At 44.9% G+C, this 15118-nt stretch overlaps 1 protein-coding gene across 1 annotated transcript in view; it reads right to left on the bottom strand.

The window, feature by feature from the left end:
- The window catches only part of LOC134435502 (peroxidasin), a 99202-nt gene that overhangs the window by 30340 nt on the left and 53744 nt on the right, over positions 1–15118 (bottom strand). Inside the window, exons 8-15 of the mRNA XM_063184523.1 lie at positions 13711–13828; positions 12258–12427; positions 9956–10228; positions 8489–8605; positions 7969–8127; positions 6369–6481; positions 4321–4477; positions 2984–3092 (exon numbers count right to left, since the gene is read on the bottom strand). Coding sequence (XP_063040593.1) covers positions 2984–3092; positions 4321–4477; positions 6369–6481; positions 7969–8127; positions 8489–8605; positions 9956–10228; positions 12258–12427; positions 13711–13828 — 1216 coding nt within the window. The remainder of the gene's footprint in view (positions 1–2983; positions 3093–4320; positions 4478–6368; positions 6482–7968; positions 8128–8488; positions 8606–9955; positions 10229–12257; positions 12428–13710; positions 13829–15118) is intronic.

Raw genomic sequence — 15118 nt, 5'->3', positions numbered from 1 at the left:
AAACACAATGAACGTTCTGCAGGAGAAAGACATTTTGTTCAAACACACACTGCCGCATTTTGCTATTGTTTGTTACTTAACCACAATGAAATCTGAACAGTATCTCCTCTTGAAATCGCACAATATTCATATGCTGAGTTCATGCCAATATTCATATGCTGAGTTCATGCCAATTCTCCTTTCTGATAAGCATCTAGGTATTCTCAAGAAACAAGAGTCCAATTTTTAGAGACAAATGCAGCCAACAAACCCTGCAAACAGGAACACACAGTCAACTCACAATGCAAACTTCTATTCGATATGGACTCAAAACAAAGGCAGATGAAAGCAGTGTTTTGTGTTGTAAAATAATATCAGGATCTTCTGATTCCCCTGCGGGCTTCTACACGGAGATGACTGAGCTTGTACTGTAGTCTGGGATCATTTACTGTAGGATATCGTTGGCCTTAAAAGCAATTATCATGGCAATCTCCAGAATATTAGATTTGTGGTAAGGCAAGTACTAATGGTGGGTGGGGGTAGGACTTCAATGTCTTATTTTTTTAATATATTTTTTCTTCACAAATCAACATGCAAATGCAACATGTTTTTCATGTGGTAGGGTGGGCTGGCTAACTGATATATACTGCACTGCTATATGTTCTGGATGGGGAACAGATACATTCACATCTGGCAAAGACTCTCACAAGGAAGGAGGGGAGAGAGAGAGAGAGAGAGAGAGAGAGAGAGAGAGAGAGAGAGAGAGAGAGAGAGAGAGAGAGAGAGAGAGAGAAGACAGGAGTTGAAAGAAGAGAGCGATCTGTTGGCCTTAAGCTCTTCTCATGCTGTGCAAACAGGCTAAAAAGTGAAGCAGCTGAATTAGCGATCTGCACGGGCAGCAGAGACACAGGTTTCTCTGTGTTTGTCATCAGCTGGCGCCTTGGAGACTAGGTGGGCTGTGTTACGTTGTGCACACCGGAAACATCTCCCCACCATACATCCCGTCTGCACTACCTGAGTACTTGACTCTGGGCTTCTGGGCTACACTTCCACGCTGTCTACACTTCGAAAGACTGTTTCGGCCTTGGAGACTCGGTGGTCTGTGTTACGTTGCACACACCGGAAATATATTCCCACCCATACAGCCCATCTGCAGCATTCACTGTTAACTTAGTAACTCAGGACCTGACAATTTGAGCTCCACGCACCCTGTCAACATTTCCAAAATATTGTTTTTTGTGTGTGTGTGTGTGTGTGTGTGTGTGTATGTGTGTGTGTGTGTGTGTGTGTGTGTGTGTGTGTGTGTGTGTGTGTGTGTGTGTGTGTGTGTGTGTGTGTGTGTGTGTGTGTGTGCAAAGAGGAGCATCTGCTGTACCTTAAGAGAACGTTAATGCTACCGTATGTTTTCTAGCAGCATGTGAGACGTTGCACTTGAGAGGTTTTTATTACCGGATCAGCGGACCCTGTGGCTAGTTTTAAAAATGGTTGTGGTCAGCGGTGTAGTCTACTTTTTTGAAGTGGGTATACTGTATATTTGAGCATTTTTTGAAGTGGGTATACTGTATATATTTACGCCATTCTAAATAATGGATTAATCAAATTTAAGTGGGTATACTGAAGCCCCTAAAATTTAGAAGTGGGTATACTCCGTATACCTGTGTTCTACGTAGACTACACCACTGGTTGCGGTGGACAAGTCCTTGTCGGTTTATCTTTTTTACGAATCACTGCGGAGAGAAAAGTCTCCTGTAGTGAGCGTCAAAAAAATTATTATGGTCTGTGTAGATGGAGGTTTCCGGGGCAACCAGTGCGAGTTGAGCCAGTTGGCGAAAGACAACCGATGGACAGGCCAGTACAGAACTGAACACAAGATGATTATGACTCATGTTAGGACACTGCTGCTGCTTCAGGTGCACTGAGCAGACTGGGAAGGAGCCTGTGCTGCTAATGTCTTCATGCTGGCTTGTTTAGATAGACTACTCTTTACTTTGGACGGCAGACATGCACTGCAGCACGTCTCACAGCAGCATAAACGGCAAAATACTTTTATGCACCCATTGGCGTAAGCGCTTGCATAACCCCTGGGCTCTACGGTAATGATCACACACACACACACACACGCACACGCACACGCACACACGCGTCCATTTGGACAGTTACCATACCGAATCATGTCTGAGTGTTATGATTATATTACGCAATAATGACGTGTCGGTATTCATTTGGTCTGGCTTGCCACACTACTTCACCACACGTGAGCAGGGAAGCCGACCAGGGGGGGGGTTGGGGGCAGAGGGGTCAGCTGTCCCGGGCCCAGGGAGATGGGGTCTCAGAATTGGATCCTCATTACATTGAATGTATTGCCCTTTCGGAGGACTTTGTCCTGGGCCCAGCCAAAGCTGTCAGCGGTACTGCACGTGAGTATAATATTGACTTCACAGGGTGAAAAAAACCACCCTTTTACCGATTGCTTCCAAGTTCCAACCTGTGCTCACAACACACGCAGGTGGTTTTTTTTTTTTTTTTACAAACTACCTTGTCCATAGCACTGAAGCAAGTAGTATGTAATTAGTAACAGATGAGTGTGAAGAATATTGGGAACAAATATGTGGTGTGGTGTGGCCACCGCCTCTTCTGTGAATGTGTAGTATGGCCCGGGCCGCCGCAGCGCAGCACTTCCCTCCATATCTCTACACTGACTCACGACAGTGGAATTCACACGGAGCAGGCTGGGCCTGGAGCAACAGCCAAGAGGAGTCACAGCACACAAGCGTGGAAGAGGTTGTTGCTGGGAGAATATGTTCTGTGTGTATGTATTTGTGTATTTTTGTGTGTTTGTATGTATTTGTGTGTGAGTGTGTGAGTGTGTGTGTGCGTGTGTGTGTGTGCGTGCGTGTATTTGCATGTGAGCTTGATAGCAGTTTGTGTGTGTGTGTCTGTCTGTGTGTTTGTGTGTGTGTGTGTGCGTGTGTGTGTGCGCGCGCGCCTCTGACTGGCTGCTCACCCGTCAAACAGATGTCTTCTGGTGGAGTCAATTGCACTGTTGACACCGCGGATGGCCTCCTCGATGGATTGGCGCACAAATGGATCCCCTTCTCTGCTAACCTGGGGCACTTAACAAGCATCAGCAGAGGGATAAAGAGAGGGTTTTAGGGTGAAGAAAGGGATGATAGATATCGCACCATGTAGAACAGTATACAGATAAAGTACAATGTACAGACACAATATATGGATACAGCACAGTATACTGTACAAGTACATATAGTATGTAACAGAATAAATGAGAGTCTATAAAGTAAAAAAATTGTTTCGTTTGATACCTGTTTTCTTGTTGACTTTTTAAATCTGGATCCAAATCCGTCCCTAACCCTAATTACTGTGCAACCTTTGAAGTGGTGGCTGAATTTTGACCCAATCTTATGTGGTAACACTCTATACAGGGTACATGAAGTGATTCACTTTTGGGGGTCAACATTTTCAGTATGGTGGCAGAGGCATGCCAATTCATCCTTTGCTGTCAAGTTCCACCCATTTTCATTTCACGAAGCAACAGAATGCCTAAACTGTGTAAACTTGTCTGCAGGCAGTCTATAGGAACTATCTACAGGTCTATTCAGGATGATGACGTATGTTGCTCAAGTAAGAGCAAGCATGTTCTGCCTGAAGAGACATAAATGAATCTTGAGTCAGTGCCAGAAAGGTATCAAACTCTGCCAGCGAGTTAATAATAAGTTTAGGAGATGACATAGTGTCGAGAGAGAGAGAGAGGGAGAGAGAAAAAGGGTTCTACACTGTGCCAAGTTCTGGCCTGAAGGGATGAGCTCTCTGAATCATTCTCACTTTGTACTTCAATAATGGAATTTTGTTATGTCCTGTTAGTGCTTCATGCAATGTTTTGTCTTTTAGAAACAAATATGATGTTATATTAAGCTGATTGTTGTTGTTCTCTTCCTAATGAGAAACATCTCAGAGTTTACAAAAATCTGGCTTTTGTCTCACACTTGAAAATCCAAAGAAACAACCACCATTGAGAGACGAATTGTATCAAAGTTCAACTTTGGATGCTATACTTCTTTTATACTTGATCCTAAAGGTGTATAAGGAGAACTAAATCAGAATTCAACCTAATCTTTTCATGTACAGCGAGAGCCACTGATTTTCCCCCATTATATGCATATAACATGAGACTGCCATAAGACGTTCAATGTGATTTGAACTGGACCTTTCAAGGAGCAGTACAGTCAACAAACAACATGGTACAAAAGCAGTGTCTCCAACTGCATACACAACAAAAAGGTAACATTATGTCATTTTCATTTGGGGGAGGTGAGGTCGACCTACCTTGGACAGTCAGCACCATGGCGGCTGAGGAGTAGCCAATAGAGTTTCGAGCGATGCACTCGTAGCGACCCCCGTCCGCTGGGCCGACGTCACTGACCCCCAGGTAGCCGTCAGGGTTAATGTGGAATTTGCCACTTTCTGTTATCTGAACTCCATCCTGAGAGCGGGTGGAAAGAGGCCACTTGGAGTCAGAGTTGTTTTTCAAACTTTTTGTTTTCACACAAGTGTGTGAATCGATTCATAGCCCAGTTTGTTTGAGGCCATTGAGTGCTGTGGGTTGGAAAACAAGGCTGAGAAAATGGATAATGACGCCTGTGTGTGCGTGAAAGCTTCCGATCTGATATTAACCCTGTAAACATGGTGAGCTTGTAGCCTCTTACTGCAGCTGGGGGTCGCCGGCGACCCTATTCACTTGCTGAAAATGCTGAATTACATCATAACTACATTGCTATGACATTACAGAGATCCATAGTGCTGCGCTAAGTGGTTAATACCTGTATCTGCAGGTACTACAAGTATCTGCAAAAGATGTGCCTGCATACATAACAGCTATCTGAATTGAGCATATGGACAAACTTTTGGTACAATTTCCATCAATCAAATCAATGATCTACCTCTTTCATCTATGTCGCTTTCTTGCTCGTTCCTACCAGCAAGAGCACTCATTGACCTTGAACAGCAGGGCTATGCATGGCTTCACATTGGACTTCTGTTTTAAAAGACAGGTAAACAAGATCCAATCCCAGACCTAAGCTCTAGCTTCTGTTTCCACATCGTTGCAATGCCCGTGGCCACAAGTCAATCTGTGCAAAGCCCTGAGATTTGGCAGCATGCCTGGTTCATTTTGATCACAGCATGCAAACAAAAACAAAGATAAGGAAAAAGTCTTGCAGAGTCATCATCTTGTTTCTAAAACAGAAGCTTCCAGCAACGGTACGACTGGTATGATGGGGGGAACAATCACTCCCTTTTGCTGTCTCCCTCATCAAAATCCTCCCCTGGCCTTCCACCGTCTCATTAAGACTGTCGTTGCTTAACTTTTAAGGGTATACTGAGTACTGACACAGTGATGGTGAAAGTGGAATGGATGGACACCAAGGCTCTAAATTAACATATTTCATTCCCAGCCAAAATGGCTAGTAGATATTAATCTCACTAGCAAAACACACACTCATAATGGGTCAAAGGTTTTCTACCAGCCACACTGACATTTCACCAGCATTTGGCCGGTTGGCTGGTGCTAATTTAGAGCCCTGATGGACACACTAAAGAATAATGCCCTGACACCAATAACACTATCCGTCCTGTCAAGAACTTGATACCAAGTTGTTGCTAAAGAATGTCTGAAACATTGTAATGTAAGGTAAATTCTCTGAAGAGTTATGTGCTCCACTGAATAACCAAAAAACTGAACTCAAACTACACGTCTAATGGCCAGATTCTTAGAGAAAAAATAGATGAGTTCAACGGGAAATAGGCCTAAAGTAAAGAAAAGTAAGCAGTGTGCGGTGTCTCTTGAATTTTGTTCATTGATTCACCTTCTCCTGCCTCACACCTGCACCTGCATTGCTGAGGGCTTGTGCACAAGGACTCTCTTGTACTTTGATGCTTGATATTTTTGTTGTGTAATGATCCATGATATGGAATATTTCATGTAACTTTAGAGAATGTTGTAAGTGTAAAAAAACTGAATGTTACATTGTTATAAAAAAAGAACACGTGCGCTCTAAACTGACAGTGAAAATCTCAGAGGGTTGTGTGATGGCCTTGGCTGGCCAGGCCATCAGTGACTACTGTACATGTATCAACATGTAATAACATGTAATTACACTGTACATACCTAGCTTAACTCAAACGTTACAGTGGATACAGTGGTATTACGTTATGTTACATGTTATTACATAGTTTGTAAGTACTAGCTAATGTAACAGGAACGGCAGAATAGCGTGCCTTCACAATTTTTAGATGATGTAGTTTGTGAGACTAGCATGAATGTAAGTGACTCCAAGGGGGCTGTGTGACGGCCTTGGCCGGCCGTCTGCGCTAACCTTATTCCAGGTGATGACGGGTGAAGGCTCTCCCTGAGCAGCGCAGGGAATCTGGACATCGGTGCCAGACTCCACCGTCACATCCCTTGGAGTATTTGTGAAAACAGGCGTTACTGATGATTTAAAAACACGTGTTAATGATTACGCAAGTGCTGGTGGAAGGGGGCAGAAATCGTTAACAGACATTTTTTTTTTTTAACAAAACATGACAATGTCTGAAGCATGACACAAACACAAACACAAACAGACGTCTATTTTTTTTTAACAAAACATGACAATGTCTGAAAGCATGACACAAACACAGCAAACAACCTTTTTTTAAAGCCCTGCGTTATGTTATGTCTTTAGACTTAACAATACTGTGCAATGTCAAGGCAGCGTTGTTTGGACAGATGCTTAAAATATAAACGGTCATCAATGGCTTTGTCTAAGCAGAACAGATCCCCTGCCGTGGACTGTATTGTCCGCTGTTGAGCAGTAGTCCTTCCTGGGGATCCAACAAAGCATACATTTGAACTCTTTTCACTTCAGTGTAAGATTCGACTGTCTGTCGTGTTTGTTACTACACCAAGAGCAACACAGTTTACGACTTTTAAAGACTCAAATAAAACAACGGTGTGTCATTCATCTTAGTGAGTGAGTAAATATTAAGGATTCAATTACACAACTCCATATTCTTTTTTTCTGTGATATTTTATGTCTTCCTGTGTAACACCCTTGCAGCTAGACTTTAAACATCCATCATTTCCTGCCTAGGCCATGCGGCATCTTCCACTCGTGAAGGTGTCCATTATAAGCCCTGCACTTTAGTGTTAGCGCTAACAGCCATTACAACATGGAAAACATCTTGTCATCTTGGAATTACAGACTTCCATGTTTTTCCTGGGTCGTTCTGCAAGCCTATAATTTTTTTTCTCTTTCTTTCTTTTCTTTCACAGGGCTAGCGTTTTCATGTGTGTCTGTCATGTCATGGGGGCCTCTAAGGGGCTTTGGCTGTGGTAATTGACAGCTTCCCAGAGTGTGTAAATGACAAATTAGCTATAGGGGGATTGGTTGAACCACTCCCTCACACTCAGGCTTACATCCCCCCTACCCGCATTTCCTCTTTTGCCCCAGGCAGTCGGCCCCACGCGATATTACTACATTTGAACAGATAAAAAAAGGCTATATTTACGAGGCCAAGCAGGAAATGAAATAATTACATCTTTTCACTTTAAGACATGTCACAAACACAAACTGTCATACAGTATACAACTTAAAAAACACCACATTAGAAGCAATCTTTGGGGGACAAATATTCACACATGGATATGACAATTCACACCCAATGAGAGATGTAGACACACACTATGTAGAGTTGATCCAAAGGTGAAGTATATGCTTCAGCTACTATGGTAGTTAGTCGTGGTGTTTATGCTGTTTATACATGCATGTTATACTATGTACGTTGTACCTCGGGATATGTATTCCAGTGATTACGTATTTAATGGCATTGAGGGCACTCTAGACACAGGAAGTGTTGGGCAGAGGAAGTGGAAGTGGAAGAGGAAGTGGAAGATGAAGAGGAAGATGAAGATGAAGATGAAGAGGAAGAGGTTACCTCTCTGCTGGATGTTGAGCTGTACAGCGGAGGTTGCCGTGCCAACAGGGCTGATGGCCTGGCACTCGTACTGTCCCTGGTCATGAGGTGCCACGTGGGCGATGCGCAGGGTGCCCGTGGACAACACCACGTGCCGCCTGTCAGTGGGCAGAGGGCTTCCTGTCAAAAGAAGAGAAAACATGTTCCTTTGATTTTTGTTTTGTCGATGTTGATGTTTTAATAAGATGTCTGTGCAGACCATGACATCTTCTGTCCTTCATTACGTTATCCACATGTTATTTACCAGAGAACTGTCTTCCTCTCAGATTTTCGATCATACCATTGTAAACACCTTTTTACAAACGTTTTCTGCGCTGTGTTGAAATACCCCTTGCAAAACTGAACAATTGTTGCAGTATTCCATCATACATAACAAATCAATTAACTTTTTACAAGAGTAAAACTTCATTGTCCTCCAGATGATTCAACAGCATTTCTCCACCACAGCAACGTTGTAAAACAGCTTGTGTCCACTCCTCACCTCCGCGTGTCCAGGCTATGACAGGCTGTGGGTACCCACTGGCCTCACAGGGGAAGTCCACCGTGTGGCCCTCCAGTACAGTCTGGTCCTGTGGTGTCACTGTGAACTGAGGAATGGCTGAGGAGAGAGAGAGAGAGAGAGAGAGAGAGAGAGAGAGAGAGAGAGAGAGAGAGAGAGAGAGAGAGAGAGAGAGAGAGAGAGAGAGAGAGAGAGAAAGAAGAGAGGACAGGAGTTGAAAGAAGAGAGCAACAAACTTTCTGAGAAGACGGAAATGCCTAAACATCTTTGGGCCTTTGTGTTTAACTGCCGGCTCCATGTTTTATGTTACAGCAATCCGTGTCCTGAGACTGTTTCAGTAGGTTAAATGGACCATGCAGGCTCCAGGTGAGGCAATGCCACCCATCTGACTGGGGCGGAAAACGGGAAAACATCCCGAGCCCAGGGAGAGAGGGGGCCCACAATCGGGTCCTCATTACATTGTATTATATTGTAGGGGGAGCTTTCAGATGATGTTGACCCGGCCCCGGTCAAAACTGTCAGCCGCCCTGCACCCACCCACTGTGTACACAGGGTGGCATGAAAACCAAGAGGTGTGCCAATCTCAACATGGCTAATGCAAAGTGGAGTTTCCACACAGGTACCGTAGGACTCCAGACAGGAAACAATTTAGTACTACTGCAGCTATTTTGGCAATTGAAATGGCCAAATCATTAGTAACAGGTTTGCATCCACTTTGTTTGTAACACATTTTGGATATTTTAGGAAGAGATACTCATTTGGAAACACTTAGAGATATTTTTTGTCTTTTTGACCTTATTTATGACAGTACAGTGAAGATGGTGACAGGAAGCGAATGGGGCAAGAGAGATAGGGAAGGACCGGCAAAAGACCCGGGCCGGGAATCGAACCCTGGTCGGCCGCATAGTGGACGAGTGCCCAACCGTTAGGCCATGGCAGGGTCCATTTGGAAACACTTAAAACACACATTAATCTTAACAGGCTTAAGGTGCCTTTACACTAGTTGTGTTTTGCTAGTACCAAACCTGGAGGGCACTTGTCTGTGGTAACTGGCCTGCACTCAAACAGTACGATATTAAACTGTGCAAGGACTCGCTAGGTTGCTGTAAGGGCACGGTTCAGTTGCTGTGTTTGCAATCACACTACATGCATTCTCCAACCAACTCCAGCTGAACCACAACTTTGTTTATCTCTTCCAAACATACTCCAGTAAAACATGGTAAAACATGACTCTTGCTAGACCCTCGGGTGAGCTCACAAAGCTGAGCCGAAATACACGAGGGTCTGGCAAGACTCAGACTAAATCTGGAGGACCTTCGGATTCGCCCTGCTCCCGACCCACCATGCAGCCGAACCAATCAGGATTTTCAGAGAAGTGACGCACGTAAAAAGAACAAAAGCAGTGGAGAAGGGAAAAGTAAGTGTCTCGACAAGAGCTCCGCAACTCACCTTGCACGATGATGAAGGCCGTGGCGTGGATGGTGTCGACCTCGTTGCTGGCGAAGCAGGTGTACTGGCCGCTGTCGGCCTGGTTGACGTTCTGGATGAAGAGGCCGCCGGAGGGCGTGATGTTCACACGCTCGTCGGTGGGCAGGGCGGTGCGGTCGCCACGCGTCCAGGAGACACGAGGCTGCGGCTGTCCGGTGGCGCTGCACTCCAGCGTCACGCTCTCCCCCACCAGCACCTCCGTGTTCACCGGCTGGATCACGAAGCTCGGCCGCGCTGGGAGAAAGGGGACAGTAACGGAGGACATTGTCATGTGTGTGTAGATGCATTGGTGCAGTAGGTACAGTGTATATAGTAGAAACAAGAGTACAATACGTAGTTTGTGGTGGGTATCTCAACCTCAGAATGTCATCATGAAGTCTCTGGTCTCTGCAATGCCAGAGACCATTAACGAGTGGATAGATGCTATGGACGCTAACTAGCGTTAGTTAGGTTGGATGTTTTTAGTAGCAGAAAAGGGATTAACGTTTTGGTTTTTGCCTTTGTCAATGTGTAGTCTCCTCCAGCTAATTCCTGTCTACAGTTGACCTGCAGGTTGGGAGCGGACAGGTTGAGACAGATGGTTCACTACTCTAAACTTTTTGGGTTATAGATCCGAGGAAGGTCTAAAGGGTCAAATTGTCACCTACTTGCCAAATTAGAAAATACATGTATACTCATGAAAATGTATAAAAAGAAACCTGTAGGCTCTAGGTGTGCAAACCTTTTTTATGGAAAAAATGAAGATGAATGACAGTGAAGTGAATAAAAAGGTGCCTTTCACCTTTTCTAAGTTCATGAAACTACTATATGTCAGATATAATACTATTTGTCCATACTTACGTTTTGGAAGAACATGTGTTGGATATTCGTTTGAAAGAGTGTGTGTTGCATGTGTGTGTGTTGGCATTTGTGTGTGTTCAGTGAGTAAAACACTACTGACAAGTAAAAACATCCTCAAAATGGAATTAGACCACTGTTGTGGTGCACAGTACTCCTGGCAAATTAGAAGACTACATAAAATCAAATATATACTATACATTTACATAACCCTATTGAGTTCAATGCAAAGGGATTCATTTTTACTTTCATATTCACTTTAAATGTCTGTATGAGCACTGTCTATGTCCATACTGTCTTATGTCCATGTATGAGTACTGTCTATGTCTATACTGTCTATGTCCTTACCTAGGTTAGTCTATGTCTGCATGGGAAAGCAAGAAACGTAATTTCAAATTCTTTGTATGACCAGTGCATGTAAAGAAATTGACAATAAAACCAACTTGACTTGACTTGACTTCATAAATTTAGCTACACGACGCAAACAGTGTGCACTGCCGTGAACTTTGGAAACGTTTTGCTGGAGGAAGGATTATAGAGTTTCAGCATCATGTCTACTCTACTCTCCCACAATCTCATTTAGTGGTCTCAGCTTACAATCAGAGAGAACAGGAAACGCCAAACATCTCTCATGGCCGCAGTATCTAAACAGGGCCCGGGTCTGCACGTCATCCATCACGAGCAGATCGGACGTGGGCGTCATGCCGCTCTACTGACAAGATGCCTCCACTATCTCCAACAGGGACTGATGGATGGTTGCTCTTCTTTATGTGCACTGTGGGTGTTCGCCCACGAACTTAGGCTAGTCCCTCCACTGTCTCAGGAGAAGGCTTTTAGGCAGTGCTAGCAAAGATTGAGGGTCGCTTCTTACGTTGTGCAGTTGGGGAAGACGGACAAAATCTAAATTGAAGGACCTGGGTAAGGGATTGGGTTTGACTTTGAGGTCGAGGTCGAGGCAAGGTCATTTGCAAACACCCCCCCCCACAAACACACACTCATTTCCCGTTACTCTCATCTGTCCTATCCAATTAAAGGTGAAAAGTCCTCACCTCCACATATACACCAGTAAAATGCTTAGTATGCACAGCTTTCTCCCACTTAAAACAGTTTGTTTAACTGTTCCGGAGCTGCTGCTAGTTCTCAACATTTGAATACCCCATGCATATATATTCTGATATTGTTCTAATAAACTGGCCGAAAAAAAAAGCAAAGGCACAATAAAACATAATAAAACAATCATGTATGTCATGCAAAAATGTTTATATGGTGGTACAGAAGAAATCTTTGCAAAATCTTTTGAATGTTAACAAAAACACCACATCTAAATAGTAAATAAGCAAATTAATTGAGATAAATAAAGGAATGAATTACATAATAATAATAAAATAATATAGAATGAAATAAATATATGAATTAAACAACTCACAGGGCGTGCCGTAGTAGCGCAGCGTGACTTCAGACGTCTTGACCTCTCCGGCCACGTTTTTGGCCATGCACTGGTAGACGCCCTGGTCCGTCTCCCGCGTGTCCTGGATCATCAGCGTGCCGTCCTCCAGGAGGTTGAGGCGGGCATCGTCGCGCATGTTCAGTGCATTGCTGAGCAGGTCAACAAGACAGGGGATGTGGAGGTCAGTAGTGTATACATTATGTTGCTTGACCTGAACTAAATGAACTGCGGGGGTGCTGTGATGCACTGCGGTAATGCACTAATAAATGGGCAACCTGCCCATGGGGGCAAAGGTTCGAATCCGGCCTGGATTATTTCCAGATCCTTCCCCGTCTCTCTCTCTCTGTCTCTCTCTCCCACTAACTTCCTGTCAAAATGATGTTTCTATCAATAGTTCTCTATAAGAGACAGTGGCACCTCCAACCTACAGTATATAGTGTGACAGAAAAAAAGAACACTACTTGGAATTGCCTTAACCTGTACTGTACATCCAAGCAGCTGCCATACTGCGTACTCTGAGTGTTTATTTAGCATGCAACACAACTGCGAGGAGGGATTTCTGCAGGCAGAGTAGCCTACACACCGACATTACACAGCTCTCCAGCACCGAGCAGAAAAACATAAACACCTCCAAGTGGACCGCTTGCCACTTCCACGTGTTTACAAAACACTGGTTGTGATGGCCGCCTTTCCTGGAGTGTTTACACAAAGCAACTTTAATTAGCAAGACATATTAAATGTGGTACACAAATCATCTTGTTTGCGCCTTTGTGTAATCATTCCGACCAGTGACTAATTACTCTGTCTGTCAAAACAAATATGCAAAGTATCGATAATACAATTGGTTTGTGAAGCAATGTTTCAGTGAGGCAACATTTTGCGATGATGATGACTTGCAACGAGCAATGCAATGAGATATTAAAAAGAATGGGCTGGGTGCGCTGAGAACATTGCTGCCAAATGAGGGAGGCGAGCCTCCAACACCAACAGAGAGAGAGGTCATGCCTTCTCGGGGGCCCCTGACACGCGGGCCCTCAATGACAGGGGCAGTCATTTAGCTGACAGCAGCTTTTAATTTGTGAGGCCCCCCACCCCCCCTTGGCCCCGTGGCCCCTCTTGGCCAAGAAGAAGCCCCTGGGGTGCGGGTCAACAGCGGGAGATTAATTGAGGAGTCTGTGAGAATGTTTTTCCTCAGTCGTCCTACTTCTAGAGTTTTACACGAACATTCTACAGCTCTCATAGACCTCAGTGTTAAAGATCCCTCAGTGTTTGTGACATCATTATAGGGAGAACACAACATTTGTGCTGATGTTCCATTGGAACAATTCCAATCACATAATGTGAACACAGCTGTGCTCATTTAAGGGTTAATTACGGAGTTTGGAGGAGAGGAGAGCTGAGGGTGGGTAGGTGACAGGAGCAGGAGGCTCACTTGTTTCTCAGCCAGATGATCTGGGGCTTGGGATTGCCCTCCGCCCGGCAGGTGAAGTACACCGTGTTCCCTGAGGTCACGTCCACATCGCGGGGCTCCGAGGTGATCCGGGGGACCTCTGGGAGAGAGGGAGAGAGAAAGAGAGGGAGAGAGAGAGAGAGAGAGAGAGAGAGAGAGAGAGAGAGAGAGAAGGAATGGAGAGAGAGAATAGATAAATGACAGATGCAGATCAGCATTTAGCAGACAGGACAAGTACTGGCCTGATGTCGGGGCAGCTGTGGCCTAGCGGTTAGAGAGTTGGTCTTTCAATCAAGGGGTTGCAGGTTCGAATCCCCGCCTGACCTCTCCCTACATCTCCATCCATGGCTGAAGTGCCCTTGAGCAAGGCACCTACGTGTAACCCCACATTGCTCCAGGGACTGTAATCAATACCCTCACAAATAATAACTGTAAGTCGCTTTGAAAAAATGAAAGCGTCAGCTAAGTGCAATGTAATGTAATGTAATGTAATGTAATGTCAAGTGCTGGCTGTGGCCGAAAGCACGCACCCCATAGAAGGTTAGCTAGGCTAGTTCAGGGTACTAGCTTACTGCCTGAAAATGCCAGCAAGGAATCACTTACCCTCTCTGCTTCCCTTGCTCCCTCCCTTTCTCTCATCCCTCCCTCAGATCCCCCTCTTTTTCCATATCTCTCTGTGTTTTATCTCTCACACGTACCCCTTTCTTTCTTTTCATGTCTTTCTGTTTGCTTTACTCCCCCTCCCCCTCCCCCTCACACACACACACACACACACACACACACACACACACACACACACACACACACACACACACACACACACACACACACACACACACACTCTGTGTGTGTGTCTCCCTCTGCCTCTCTCTCCCTTCTCCTCTCCTGCCTCCTTGCTCTCTCTCCCTTCTCCTCTCCTGCCTCTCTCTCCCTTCTCCTCTCCTGCCTCTCTCTCTTGAGGGAATGGTTTGGCGTGTTGACAGAGCGAGTCATAATGTCTCGGCACCACACCAACCACACAGCGGCCACAGGCACGGTGACAGCCACCACACCCCTTGCTCTCTCTCTCTCTCTCTCTCTCTCTCTCTCTCTCTCTTGCTCTCTCTCTCTCTCTCTCTTCCTATGCCTGTCTCCAGAGCCCTCGGGTCCTTACGAGCTCTGTACTGCACCGCACCACACAGCCTCCACTGCACTGTAAAGTAGCTCAGTACATTTCCAGATATCCACCACAAACCCTGTGCAAGGGGCTCCAAATGGCTATCATTATCAGTGCAAATAGCACAATGGCTATTAACTTGTAGGCAAAAGAGACCGTTTACATAAACACAAAAGTTCTTAACCGCTAAATGGGCCACAATGTTCTTTTGCAGCAGTGGGTACATTTTTGTTG

This window comes from Engraulis encrasicolus, chromosome 19 (assembly GCF_034702125.1).
Source record: "Engraulis encrasicolus isolate BLACKSEA-1 chromosome 19, IST_EnEncr_1.0, whole genome shotgun sequence".
NCBI classification, from domain to species: Eukaryota; Metazoa; Chordata; class Actinopteri; order Clupeiformes; family Engraulidae; genus Engraulis; species Engraulis encrasicolus.
This window is presented reverse-complemented; position numbering and strand designations above follow the sequence as displayed.